We start from the raw sequence: 13,685 nt of genomic DNA on the forward strand, positions 1-13,685 counted from the left end.
CTCCCTACCATGAGGGGGTGGGGACCTCTCCTCTGACAGAGTATGCTGTCTGTTTCTAAGGAGGAAGGAAATTTCTTGCAGGAAAGGAATGTCTCTCTTTTATGAGAGGGGGAAGCTCTCTCAGGATTGCTGAGTGTGTGGGAAAGGAATACTTACTCTCCTTTCTTTTCTAAAGGAGAAACCTCCTTGAATGAGGAGCCCTTCCAGGCTTTCTGTCTGAAGGGAAAAGACTGTTTCTGGAGAACAATTCTGATAAGATTATGCCTGATTTTCTCTTCCTTTCTGATATACTTCCCACAGGGAGTCAGCATTCTCTGAGAGGGAGTGTCACATTTTTTCTATTAAGAGGTAGGGAAGCTGAGGGGAGAAACTTACTGTGGGGAAAACTCTTACTCCGAGGGGCCATAGGTGAGGGTAGTGACTCTATGATGGGGAACCCTCATGAAACTGGGGGAGTCCTTTGGGAATCCGAGGAAACCAGAGTGTTAACGGGAGCTTAGAGAGGTGCTAGGGCAGCCCTTGTCTGCTCACAGGGAAGCTGAAGCTTGGGGAAGGGAATGCCTTGCTACTAAGTGACAGAACCAGGAGTTGAACCCAGCTTTATCAAGGGCCAGCCTGGACCTCTTCCTACCACAGCTGACCGAGGGAGAGGGAGCTACCTGCTTCTTGGGCGAGTGATGCTGGCGAGGAAACTGCTGCTGCTGCTGTGAAATCTTTGACCTGTGTTAGAGGCATCTCTGGGGTGGGAGGCATTGACTCCTGAGGGAAGGAAACTGGGGAGGAGGGTAGAATCTGGGGCTATGTCGGAGGAAAGGGGTCAAAGTCACTGTGCAATCCAATGGGTGGCTTGGGGGCATCAGTCAGCAGTGAACGCTGATTTTCGAGGAAGAACAGGGTATATTTCTCCCAGGAGTGCAGGGGACGTGTGGATGGAGCCATGGGGATGCCGGCTACCCTCTCCGACTTGCGAACTTTCTCTATCATTTCCTGTCTCTCCAGGAGGAGTTGTCGTTTTAATCTTTTTAAAATCAGAGGAAGGGGCCCAAGGAAACTTTTTGAGGGAATGTAGATGTTTTATAATAGATCGTGGTCATGTTTATGAAACTGCCCACAATTACCAAAACTCAATAAACTGTATACTTAAAATGGATGAAAAAAAATCACATCAGAGGAAGGGGTAAGTGAATTAAAGCCCAATAAAGCTGTTATTAAAAAATGGGAGGGGGGAACCCCAAACCAAAACAACAAAAAACAGGAGAGAATGGCCCTCGGCCTGGTTTTGCCCGGCCTGGGGGGTGGCGATCCCTCCTTGGCAGTCTCAGCTACTCAAGTCACTAACTCTTTTGCCCATTCCTTTCTTGATCAGCAAAAAGCCAAGGCCAGCTCATCCAGGGGGAGGTCAGAGGTTGCAGGAGAAAGAACTTCACAAACACACAAGCCACCTCTTCGTTTACTGTAAAATCCTGTTTAATGTGTAACATTTCAGGCAGAGAGAGGCCTTAGGGACTAGAGGCAAAGGCAGCCCTGACCAACCCCCACTCCAGCTTATCTGCCTGCTTCTCCCCCCTACCTCCTCCACCCCAGACATGTCCTCCTTTTCCTCGGGCCCGGCAAGCACTCTTCCTCCTTTTCTTGTGTTTGCTACCCTCCCTTCTCCACCCACACGTCCACAGCACCCTCCCTCCACTCCACTTGCCCACATCCCTCCCTACTGATGTGACTCCAGAAATAGGGTATCTGACAGCACGGGGTTAAGATTAGTTTCATAATTGGAGATGTTGTCAGAGCATCCTACCTCTGGTCCCCAGTGGTCCCAGGGAGAGAGAGAGTGAAGTGGAAGGGGTGCGGGCAACGAGCGCGGCCCACACGCCCAGTAGCCTTGAGTGCTGGCGTGGGTGGCCTCCAGCTTCCCACCCCTTCAGCCCCTGAGGCAGAAGGCCCTGGGAGGAAGGGAAGTTGGGAGGGAAGGAAGGTTTTGATGGAGCAATCCCTAGCAGTCCGAGGCCTGTGCACCGGCAGGGGAGAAGGAGGGGCAGGCCGGTGCAGGGTGGGGGACGGGATGGGAGGTTGCCTGGTCTGTGGCATCAGCAGGCTGAGCAGCGGTCGCTCTTCTCGGCCAGCCCGGCCCCGGTGCCGGGGCTGCGGCGCAGTATGTCTTTCAGGGAGCCGTCCTGCTCGCTGAGCAGCTTGTTGATCTCGTTCTGCTTGTACTCAGGTGAGAGGCGGTGGCCGAAGCCCCCGGAGCCCTTGCGGGAGGGCGGATTGGAGCGGCGCTGGGCTCGGCGGGCGCAGGCCCGGAAGATGAGGTACACCACCTCGGCCACGTTGAGGATGATACAGATGCCGGAGGCGGCCAGCATGAAGACGGTGAAGACGGTTTTCTCCGTGGGGCGGGACACGAAGCAGTCCACTGTGTTGGGGCAGGGGTAGGCCTCACATTTGACCAGCCGCACCATGGCATAGCCAGGGTAGAGCAGATAAAAGACGTACATGAAGGCGGCCTCGAACAGCAGCCGGAAGACCACGCTGATGACATAGGTCCACCACAGTGTCCCTGAGATGTGGACCTTGTGCCTCTTCACCTCCTCCAGGTGTAGGGGGTCCCCGTGGCCCTCAAGTCGCAGCATTTTCTTTTCTATGTGCTGCTGGTGAGCCACGTGCATGGCCACGAGGAGAGCTGGGGTGGAAACCAAGATGAGCTGCAGAGACCACAGACGTACATGGGAAATGGGGAAAAAGTGGTCGTAGCAGACGCTGTTGCAGCCAGGCTGGAGGGTGTTACAGATGAAGGAAGACTTCTCGTCACCCCACACGCTCTCGGCAGCCACCACCAGCACCATGATTCTGAAGATAAAGATGACCGAGAGCCACACTCGGCCAATGGCAGTAGAATGCCGGTTCACACCACTGAGCAAGGTGTACAAACCCGTCCAATTCATCCTGCCTCATTCACACCTGCAAAACATGAGCCACAGAGCAAGCTGTCAGGAAGCTGGGGCCGAAAGCCAGGCACCATGACACTGCCTGACACTCCCTTACCCCTTCCAAGAGCCAGTGACAAGAAAGGAAGAAGGAGAGTCATAGCTTTCCTCACCACCCCCTCTCCCGTGCTAGCCTCTCCTTCTCTTTCTCTTCCTCCTCCTTCTCCTCCCTCATTCACTTGATGACTTGACCTCCCTGAGCCCCATCTCCCTTCTTCGCCTTCATCCAACATTCTTTCCTCTCCTGCCCTTTGTTGCCAGGCCCATCTTGTTCTGCTGTCGGCCCATCCTCTTTAGCTCCCCCTCCCCCAGCTCCTTAAGTCTGGACCTGGGGCAAACCCAACAAAGCCTCATTACCTTGGGGAGCGCCTATCCCTGAGGCCACCCAGACAGGTCCCCTATGGTCTCATGTCTGTGCAGGGGGAGTGGTCCCTGGGTCCGCGCCTGCGTCCCAATTCATCGCCGCCCGGTGCTGGGGAGTCATATGCTGCTTTATACCCAGTGTCTGCACAATGGGACCTTTGTGGGGCTCTGAACAACGCCCTTTAGAATTCAGATCAAACGCCCTGACTTCCGCCCACCCTACACACAGAGCACTTGTGTCCCAGCGCCGGACACCCAGCCTGCACCCACCTGTTCTGTGCCCGCCCGGTCCATCGCCGCACCCGCCCCACAGCCCCACCAGAAGAATGGCCACAGCGGGGCGGGCGGGGGGAAGATGGAACAAAGACAGGTGCATGTAAGAGGGGACCCGGGGGGAACCAGGAGGCTCTGGGCTGAGGCCCTCTCCGGTGACTCTACTAGAAACTTAGATTCAGCAGGATTTTTCCTAGGCTTAGATCCTCTCCAGGGAACGGGTGAGCTTGAGCTTAGGAAAGGGAGCTCACATTTATCAAGCCAGGAACTGTGCTAAGCGTTTTCCCATACATTCTTTCTTTTGACCCATTTAGCAAGCGTCTAAGGACTGTTACCCCAGTCTTTCCAGCTGAGGAAGCTGAAGCTCAGATAAGTTAAAACTCACTCAAGATCACACAGCTGAAGTGTTTGAGTAAGATGAAACACAAAGGTATCCGCAGCAGAAGTCTAGGCTCTTTCCACGGTATAATCCTTGTGCTTTTGCTGATGGTGTCCACAAAAGCGAAGCCTAGCCGTTAATGACAACAACAACAGCAGCAGCAGCAACAAAAGCAAAGGCTAATGCTAGCCATAAAAGCACAAGAAACAAGGAAGCTGCTGACCAATGCGTACAGTCCAACTCCAGTGTCATGGAGCAAACCCTGACCATCCCTCCTTGAGCCCATATCGAGGGTGGCCAGGTGAGGACAAGCCAGGAGGAGAAAGCAAACGTTAAGCAAGCAAACAGAAAGTTAGAAGACGGAATAGGTAAGAGTCACCTAGCTTTGGGTGTGAATCCTGGTTCTTCACTGGCTACGACTTTGGGCTGAGTTACCGAACCTCTGAGTCTGCCGTGTTCATCTATAAATGGGGCTAATACCCAGGGTTATGGTGAGGTTCAAAGAAGCAACCTGCAAAAGTTCTTAGCCCAGCTCCAATATCGTAGTTGGTGATCAAGGGAAGTAAAAACCTTATCAGGAAGAGAATACAATGTGGCTTCGGAGGAACTAAGTGATCTGCCAAACCCAATATCCCTCTTTTTTCCTTCCCAATGCTGTTGTTGACCTATAGTGTCTCTCTGAGACAGAACAGACTGTTCCATTGCTGCCCTGCCCCCAAGTCAAGCATACATGGTAACTCCTGGTTTCCTGAGCTTGCCGGTTGCTCTAGGGAAGAAATTGCCCTCTGTCCCTTAGGCAGGCAAAGAAGGCCTCCTTCTACCTCCCACCACTTCTGCCATTAAGTTGCAAGGAGATCATGCTGGAAGCCGGGAACTGGCTGTGAGAACACACAGGCCTGGATGCAGGGGCAGTGGTTGTTGTAGGGGAAAGGGTAGGGTATTAGCAACTGGAAAAGCTGTGGGGAACGGAACGGAATGACAGGAACTAGGGGACGAAGGGACGGCCCATGGGAGATAGATTACGTCCCTGAACAAGGTTCCTTCATTTAGCTTAACAAAAAAACCAGTTTATGCTGTGGGCCTAAACCAGTATGGGAAAAACAGGGACGCAGGTACCCTTTCTCCCAAGCCTGGGATTCTGAAGGCAGAGCTGCTACAGGAGGTACCCCGGGAAGAAACGCTTCATCCAGTGAGACATGTTAGAGTCAAAAACAGGTGGTCGAGGAGCATTATTAAGAATAACCATTTCCTGAGCCCCTGTTATGTGCCAGGCCCTTGCACACACACGATCTCATGTGAATCTCAGAACAACCCCGTGACGGAGGTGTTATTTGTAATCCTCATGTCACAGACGAGGAAACTGAGGCAAAGGAAGGCGAAGGGACTTACCCCAGTGTCACAAGGGTCATGCAGTGAGTACGTGCCAGAGCTGGGATTTGAGCCAGGTCAAGCTGACTCCAGAGCCCATACCCTTTCCCATAAGGTTTTACTGCCTCAGTAAATCATTTTTCTTTCTATGAGTGTGTTTCAGAAACAGAGAGATCGAAGACTGGTCTGGCTTTTATTCTCCTCTAGCCCTTCTCCCCTTTCCTATAACTGACAGCTGTTTTCCTCTCTTCCCTTCCCAGGGCTTTCGGGGGCCTCCTGATTTGTTCTGTTTCCCCTTCCTTACCTTTCTCCAGCTGCTTCCTCAAGCCCCAAAGCAAACTTCATGTGTTCTCTTCTCTCTGTCCCTCAGCGGTGTCCCACAGACAGCCTGGCCACCCCTGAGTTTCTAGGTTCTTGTAGCTCTCCGCCTCCCATCTTCTTGAGCCCTCTGGGACATATCCAGGAGCTCCCTTTGGGGCCCCTAAGGACCCTTGTGCAGGCGCTGGGATCTCAATTTTTGCTCTCCCTTTGGAAGGAGAGCTGATCCCTATGTCAACATCAATACCTCAAGGGTTTCATTTCAAAAACATCCAGGGGACTTACCTGATTTTGAAATCCAAACTGTTTTTGTGACTTTGGGTTAAAGTCCAGGTATTGATATGCTCTGTGTTGCTCCAGGAGTGTTTTGCTCTCATGTTTAATTGGGCAAGACTTCTCTGACCATGTCAGGCTCTGGCCTTGTCCTCATATTCAGGTTTGCCCAAGCACTCGAGCACAGTTCCAAATCAGGAGATCGTCCTTAGTGCCTCCAACTGATATTATACCCACTTCTCAGACAAGGCAGTCGAGGCTCAGGGAGGTTAAATAACTTACCTCAATGACAACTGCACTGCTGCTAAATGGTAGAGTCAAATTTCAAATTTGTTCTCCTCTGACCCTAAAGCCTTTGTACACTGGCAGCCTCTCTTCCTTAAAGGACAATGCATTCTGAGACCAGGCCCATAACTCAAAAACGTATACTCCTTTCCACATGTGCCAGCATGCGTGGGTATGCGTGCACACACGCACACTTTCATCAAGTCTGTCTCTCTCTTTCTGCTCCCACCTCTTCCCTGTACCTCCTTCCAACTCCTTGTGTCTTTCTGGTTTGGGGAAGAGAGGCCCGGCTGGGCTGGCTGAGGTTACACTCAGCTTCAGACTCCACACTCCCTCCCCTGTTTCACAGGCAGCCTCTGGCCAGGAAAGGACAGGGACCTTTCTTTGAGATTTTCTTCTGAATTCTGGGCTGCCTTCATCAGTTTGGCGTGGCTAAGACCAAACTCCTCCAGCCCTCTGCCTCTTCACCTGCTTCTCTTCCCTGCCTACCCCCTGTGGTTCCACAGCACCTCAGTCGCTGCACTGTTCCCTCTACGCTGCCATACGTATTCTGTGGCCGGGCTTGGGTCAGGGCCAATCTAGCTCATTCCAGTTTTCTTCTTCTCTCACTCTGCCATGGTCTTTCCACAGAACTCCTGCTAATATCAGCTCCCTTCGTCACTGTTTGGACTATGCCCTCTTATGGCTCAATCAGACTATGCCCTCTTACGGCTCCATCAGCTATCTGACTTCCTGTTGCTCTCTACTTGGGCTTATTATAGCAGCCACCATTTATGAAATACCTACTGTGTGCTAGAAGTGGTCTGTTCCTTAACTCTTATCCTCACTACAACCCTGTGAGCTGTGGGTTATTGTCTGCAATTCACAGAGGAGGAGATGGAGGCTCAAAGAAGCTGAGTAACTTATCACACAGCTGGTAAGCCAGTCCTGGAGCTCAGATTAGGATTCATGTTGGCCCCTCACCAAAGCCTGGGTCCCTTCCCCATTGCTCTGCTGCATCCTCATATATACTTCTCTCCATTCAAACCCCTCTTGTCTCTATTCTCCTCTCCCCATCTCATTTTCTAAAAGTCCATGCATTCTGAAGTACTATTCCCAACAGCTGGAACAACTTTTAAACAGCTGGGGGGGGGGGAGCCACCCGTCTTTTAGATCTCCCAGTCATCAGTTACTCCAAGCTCAGCTTGAGTCTTCCTGTCTCCCTCAAGAAGATGGAAACACATGCTCCCAAATCTTGGCCCCGTTGGCTGGTCCTCTGGGCCTGCTGAGTGCACCGTATTCATCCGCTGACAGCCCCCATGTTGGTTGCATGCCTGGTTTACCTTCTAATCAGGGAAGGAAGACAGCACCTGGCAGTGCCCAGAGGCCCCACCGAACCCTAACCCTGTGTGGCAGGAAATGTCTTAAAGAGATAAACTTGGCCACCCTGAGCTTGGTGGGGGCCCCTCAAGTCTTTCTGGGGATTTGACCCTGTGGAGATGAGGGGGATTCTTGTCTGGGAAAAAAAGAGTGAGAGCAGAAGCAACACGGAGCCTGGAAAGAGGATGAGTTGGGGGTTACAGAGAGAAACTAAGCAAGCCTGGCGGGAGGGGCCTCAGCCCAGCTCAGAGGGAAGCAGAGGAGGGATCTAAGTGGCTGAATGCTGAGCCCAAGAGAAGGCAAAACCCGGGCCTCTCCCCAGCCCCCGCTTCTGCCCTCCTGGGCCACACCAGCCCCCGGGGCCCACCTCCCTCAGCCCCCAGCTTCCTCACCTGGCTGCTGCTGCCCTTTCCCAGGGAATGTCTGCAGGCGTGTCTGCACTATGTCACTAGGTACTGTCAGCCCAGTCCAGGGGAGGGACAAAGAGTCCAGGGCTGGAGCCAGATATGGCCCACAGCCCAAGAGGAACCAGACAAACATTAACCAGCCCTACTTCCTCCCACACACAATCATTAAATAAGATTGATCCCCTGAGCTCCCAGTGGCTTTGGAGACACAAATCACGTAGCCTGAAGTTACTGCCCCGTCCCAGAGGAAGAGAGGCATCATCGTCGCCCATGTATGCATATTTAGCCCAGTCTGGGGGGCTGAACTGGATCTGGGCTCATTAACAGCCCTCAGCCTTCCCCCACCCCTGGCCATAGGTAGATCCAATGTGTGCCATCCCTTCCATCCCTTCCAGCTCCCAGTCTTTAAAATGATATGACTATGGGGAGGAAAAAAAAAAGCCATGGGCAATGCTTACTGGCCCCTTGAGGCTGAGGTGAGAGACAGCAGTGCTTCCCCCACATGGCAGTACCAGGGTGCTCTGTGGCCCTCTGTTTATTGCCCATGCCCTGAGTGGCTAGGGATGGACCAAAGTATTTCCAATCCCATCCCAGAACCCCAAAACCTCTTCAGAATTGCCTTCTACCCTCGGGGCCAAGGCAGTTGAACCACAAAATGTATCGTGTGCAGCAACAGATCTTGGCAATCATTAAGGTAAACAGAGAATGTCAACCATTAACTGAGGGATCAGTCCAGTTTGAAGGAAGGTTTACCTGAAGATCCTGCTAATTCTGTGACCTGAGGGGCAGTGAAGAAATAAGTGAAGTCAGCAGAAACTGGTCACCTGCCTTCTCTTCACCCCAGCCCAAGCTCACTGCCAGAAAGAGAGCCAGAGCTCTGGCTTCCCTTGGCCATACCCGGGCATATGGGTACATCAATTGGTAAGTCTTCACTGGACACCTGTTGGGTACCCAGTACTGGTTACATGCCAGGGGCAGATGGCAGGGGAGGGGAAAACATCCTAACTGTTCTTAAGGAATTTATCAACTTCCGGAGGAGACAAGACCAAGACTCAAAAGTTGCCATGAGGGATTTCCCTGGTGGCGCAGTGGTTGGGAATCTGCCTGCCAATGAAGGGGACATGGGTTCGAACCCTGGTCCGGAAAGATCCCACATGCCGCAGAGCAACTAAACCCGTGTGCCACAACTACTGAGCCTACGTGCCACAACTACTGAAGCCCACGTGCCTAGAGCCTGTGCTCTGCAACAAGAGAAGCCACCGCAATGAGAAGCCCTCGCACCCCAACGAAGAGTAGCCCCCACTCGCCGCAACTAAAGAAAGCCCATGGGCAGCAACAAAGACCCAAAGCAGCCAAAAATAAATAAATAAATAAATTGTGTGTGTGTGTGTGTGTGTGTGTGTGTGTATACATACATAATAAGAGTAAAGTATGGGTGGGAGTTGGAAAGGTAAAGGGTAGGGTTAGCATTCCGGGGAGGAAGAACACTGTGAGTAAAGGCACAAAGGTAGGAATGAGTGGGGCATGTCTGGGAGACAGAAAGGAGACAAGACTGTGTTGGGTGGCTGTGGACAATACCATCAGTCAGCTAAGGGGCTCAGAGCAGGAAGGATATTTAAAGTCAGGTAGGGAATTCCTTCAGTGAGTGTCTGGTAAACTTGGTATAAGGCAAAACTGAACTAGACACCATGGGGGACAGGCTGAATGCCATTCTTTGGCGCTTGGCAGTTCCTGCTGAGAGTACAGGTTGGGGTAGATAAAGAGGACTAGCTTTTCTTGAGTACTTAATGGGTGAAAGGCAACGTTCAAAGTGCTTTGCAAGTATCACTTTGATTCTCAAAATAGCCCTCTGTGGACTTCCCTGGTGGCGCAGTGGTTAAGAATCCGCCTGCCAATGCAGGAGACACGGGTCCAAGCCCTGGTCTGGGAAGATCCCACATGCCGCGGAGCAACTAAGCCCGTGTGCCACAACTACTGAAGCACGCGGGCCTAGAGCCCGTGCTCCGCATCAAGAGAAGCCACTACAATGAGAAGCCCGCGGACCGCAACGAAGAGCACCCCCTTGCTGCAACTAGAGAAAGCCCGCGCACAGTAGCAAAGACCCAACGCAGCTGAAAGTAAATAAAATAAAAAATAAATTTATTAAAAAAATAGCTCTCTGCGGTATATGTTATTAATATTCCCATGTTACAGGGGAATTAAGGCACACAGAGGATAAGTGACATAACTGAGGTCACCCAGCTAGCAAGTGACAAAGCAAGATTTGAACCCAGGGAGTCTGGCACCAGAGCTTGTTAGTTTAACCATGACATCACAGCTGATGAGCTCTATAGGTCCCATGGAGTATCTGAGTGAGAACTGGTCCTTGACTCTAGAAGGGTCTAAGCTAGCAGGAGAGATGAGAGGTATACCCGAGTACCTACAACAAGGGAGTATGTCCTAAATGACATACATAGATATGAGGGGCCAGAAGGCATTCAGATATAGGAGTATTAAGGTAGGTTTTATTGGAAGAGGCAGAGTGGGACATGGGTCATAAAAGAGATAGAGACGCCAGGCATTCCAGGTGACAGGAAGCTGTGAGATGTTTAGGGAATGGTGGGCAGACCTGTTTGACCAGAAGAGAAAGCTCCTATAACAGAGCTCCTAGGAAGGGAAAATACAGGTCAACATCAGTGTGTACTCATTGTTTCTTAGAGTTCGGACATGGTTTCTCTAGGGTGCTTGCAGTTCTAGGCTACAGGAAGTCTTTTAGAGTAGTTTGTAGCTGTATAAAAAATACTATTGTTAGAAGCCACTTATCCTCTGCCTGTTTATTGCTGCTTGAATACATCTTCTGGATGGGGTGCTGCTGCAAGAGAGAGGAAAGGCGAGGGGAGAGAAGGGAGAGCAAGGGAGAGGGAAAGAGGGGAGGAAAACGGAGAGGAGAGGAGGAAAACTGTACTGCAGGGAGCAGCGCAAATCCATTTGCTTCTGGTAAGCAGCTAAAATCAGCGTCTGCCTTGAATCCTAAGTAGACCTTCTTCTTGCAGTGGACGTTTTGGGGGAATATTAAAATTTTTTTTACATCAGACTGCTTATTTCCTCAGATTCACTCAGGGAGATCTTCATTAGATCTGGAAACATACAAGATAAGAGGCCCTAAACATAAGCCTGCTGTCTCCGGCGTGGCTCAGACATTAGCCCAAACAAGGGCTTTCCCCATTCTGTTCCACCCAGGACCAGGACAGTTGCTGGAAAAAACTGATCACTTTAGTTCAGAGCACATTTCACCAGCAACATGGTCATAGTTCAGAGGTTCTGAACTCATCAACAGAATCAGCAGGCCGGTGGGAGCTCTGCTCATCACACCCCAGAGCAGTGCCGGCTGCCTCAGCACAGCGATCTTGAGGCTTCCCGGGATGGCCTGCAGCAGTACTGAATTGCATGTGGAGTCCATCATCCAGTCCGTCCCTGGGCCTCATTACTGAACAAAATGTGGCATTTTGTATGGCTTTGATCAATGAGACAGCATTGCTGTATGGCTCAGCAATCAAAGGGGACAGCTTCCCATATAAATGTTGCTTAAGACACACAGGCCAAAAAGATCTTCCCAAATGGGTCCATAAGATTAAGGAAATGGCTAACCCTGAAAATCTGCAGAACATTTCAAAAGTCCCCACCCCAGCTCAGGCTGTGGAAGGTTATGCAAACTGTTTCCATAAGGGCTGCTAGGGAAAAATGGAAGTTTTCCTGTATTCATAATTGGTTTTCGTTGTCACAAATCCTTTTTAAAGGACACATATTATATGAATGAGTTTGTGTCTCAGGAATTCATATTCTTAGAAGAGGTCAAGAAGGGGGAGTTATTGGGCTTCCCTGGTGGCGCAGTGGTTAGAGTCCGCCTGCTGATGCAGGGGACACGGGTTCGTGCCCCGGTCTGGGAAGATCCCACATGCCGCAGAGCGGCTGGGCCCGTGAGCCATGGCCGCTGAGCCTGCGCGTCCGGAGCCTGTGCTCCGCAACGGGAGAGGCCACAACAGTGAGAGGCCCGCGTACCGAAAAAAAAAAAAAAAGGGAGGAGTTATCAATATTTTTTCAAGAGAGTTTCTGAACAACTGGACACAGTGTACCAATTCACTTGACATTAAGCATATACCTTTTGCTCTCAGGACAGTTTGGAGCAGGGAACAAAGCAAAGTTGCTTCAGCCATCCCCTCAAAAAACCTAAGAGTGTAAAATATCCTGAAACCAGCCCCACATGGTCAGGATAGTGCACTCATTCTACCAACAGTAAAGCTTATTGATTTCTTGGGAGTAAGAGCATTAAGCAGCACCATATCCGCTCCCTGCAGTTTGAAATTCACTTTGCCTCCATTTTTGTATTTTATCAAGACCCGAATTCCTGGGGTTTGAGGAATGGTACTGTATTTCACTGGCGTCTGATCACTGCACCAAAAGAGGGTACGCTTGCAAAAGATTCCAGAAAATTCCACATCATTTCAGGTAGCCAAGTGAAACAAGGGTAATGGGAAATTGGAACTTTTGGGCTCCCATCTTAATGCTACAGCTTGATGTCCATTTCCTGATCTTTCTGCTTTGGGGTACAGTGTGCTGTAGGACCCAGGGAGCGGTGCAGGGGAAGAAAATTCCTAGGTTGCATCCAATCCCAAGGGGTCTAGACGTAGCATGATAGCAGTGAGGAATCAGAGAGGAGTCCAGGTTATAGCCAGAAAAATGGGGCCAAGAGTCAAGTTTGAAGGGTGAAGCAAAAAGGACACAGAAGAATTTAGCTTGTTCTGCTAATTGTCCAAGTTTGCTAATTGTCCAACCTGATGAGCTGACTCCCTGCCCATTAAGCTGCTAATAGTTTAGTACTTTCTTTCCAGTTTCCTTTCTTTTTCTTTTCTTTTTCTTTTTTTTTTTTTTGGTCGCGCCCCACAGCTTGTGGGATCCTAGTTCCCCGACCAGGGATCGAACTCGGGCTCTCAGCAGTGAAAACTGCAGAGTCCTAAGCACTGGACCACCAGGGAATTCCCACCAGTTTCCTTTCTTTACATGTACACTGATCACTGAAATCATACTGTATATAAAGGGGATTTCTTTTTCATAGGATCCTTTTCCAGGACTTCCAAGTAGAAATGTATTGGTTCATCACCCACCCCCTCAAACTGATAATCCAATAAAACATGTAAATCAGGCCCTAAATAGAAGTCCCGAGGCTCATCATTTCTGTCTAATCTTTGGACTTCTCTGCTCTTCCCTCTGTCACCCAAGTTTGTCAACAATAACACCATGAATGCCTCATCCAGAATCCCTCTGCCTCAGCAATCAGAGCCACTGCCCCTCTTATTTCTCTGAACCACCCAGTGCTCTTATGTCAATACCTAAGGGAGTGCCAGGCTGCTGATGACACCCTGAAGGCCAAGGCTTTTGTTGACAAGCATTGCTCATAGGAGGGATGGTAGGCTGCCTAGGTAGGAAACCCAGGCACTTTTCCCCCAATTCCACCTGCCCCAGTCAACTCTGCTGCCAATTAAAGGACTGATTCCTAGGCCCATTCAGATCCCTGAAATCATGAACCCCATTGCCTTCTGCCTAAAGCTGCCCCTGTTCCTGTTCACGTACATCCATCCACCCTACCAGGGATAGGGAGTCAGCAAGTGTGTTACAGGGATTCCTGGATAGCCTCACCAACCT

At 50.8% G+C, this 13,685-nt stretch overlaps 1 protein-coding gene across 2 annotated transcripts; it reads right to left on the reverse strand.

Moving 5' to 3' along the window:
• Window positions 1-1,434: 1,434 nt before the first annotated feature.
• GJB1 (gap junction protein beta 1) lies at window positions 1,435-8,088 on the reverse strand. Of its 2 annotated transcripts, none has more exons than XM_067724302.1 (2): window positions 7,992-8,088; window positions 1,435-2,955 (listed from the first exon to the last, which is right to left on the reverse strand). In XM_067724302.1, exon 2 carries the CDS (start codon window positions 2,937-2,939, stop codon window positions 2,085-2,087), a length of 855 nt encoding a protein of 284 aa, XP_067580403.1. In that variant the 5' UTR covers window positions 2,940-2,955; window positions 7,992-8,088; the 3' UTR covers window positions 1,435-2,084. The 2 variants fall into 2 exon arrangements, with proteins under 2 accessions (XP_067580403.1, XP_067580402.1); XM_067724301.1 differs by lacking the exon at window positions 7,992-8,088 and adding an exon at window positions 3,339-3,478.
• Window positions 8,089-13,685: the final 5,597 nt, after the last annotated feature.

Source organism: Pseudorca crassidens, chromosome X (assembly GCF_039906515.1).
Source record: "Pseudorca crassidens isolate mPseCra1 chromosome X, mPseCra1.hap1, whole genome shotgun sequence".
Lineage (NCBI taxonomy): Eukaryota > Metazoa > Chordata > Mammalia > Artiodactyla > Delphinidae > Pseudorca > Pseudorca crassidens.

Coding starts and splice junctions, on each gene's coding strand:
- GJB1 (XM_067724302.1), bottom strand. CDS start 2,939: ATGAATTGGACGGGTTTGTACACCTTGCTCAGTGGTGTGAACCGGCAT.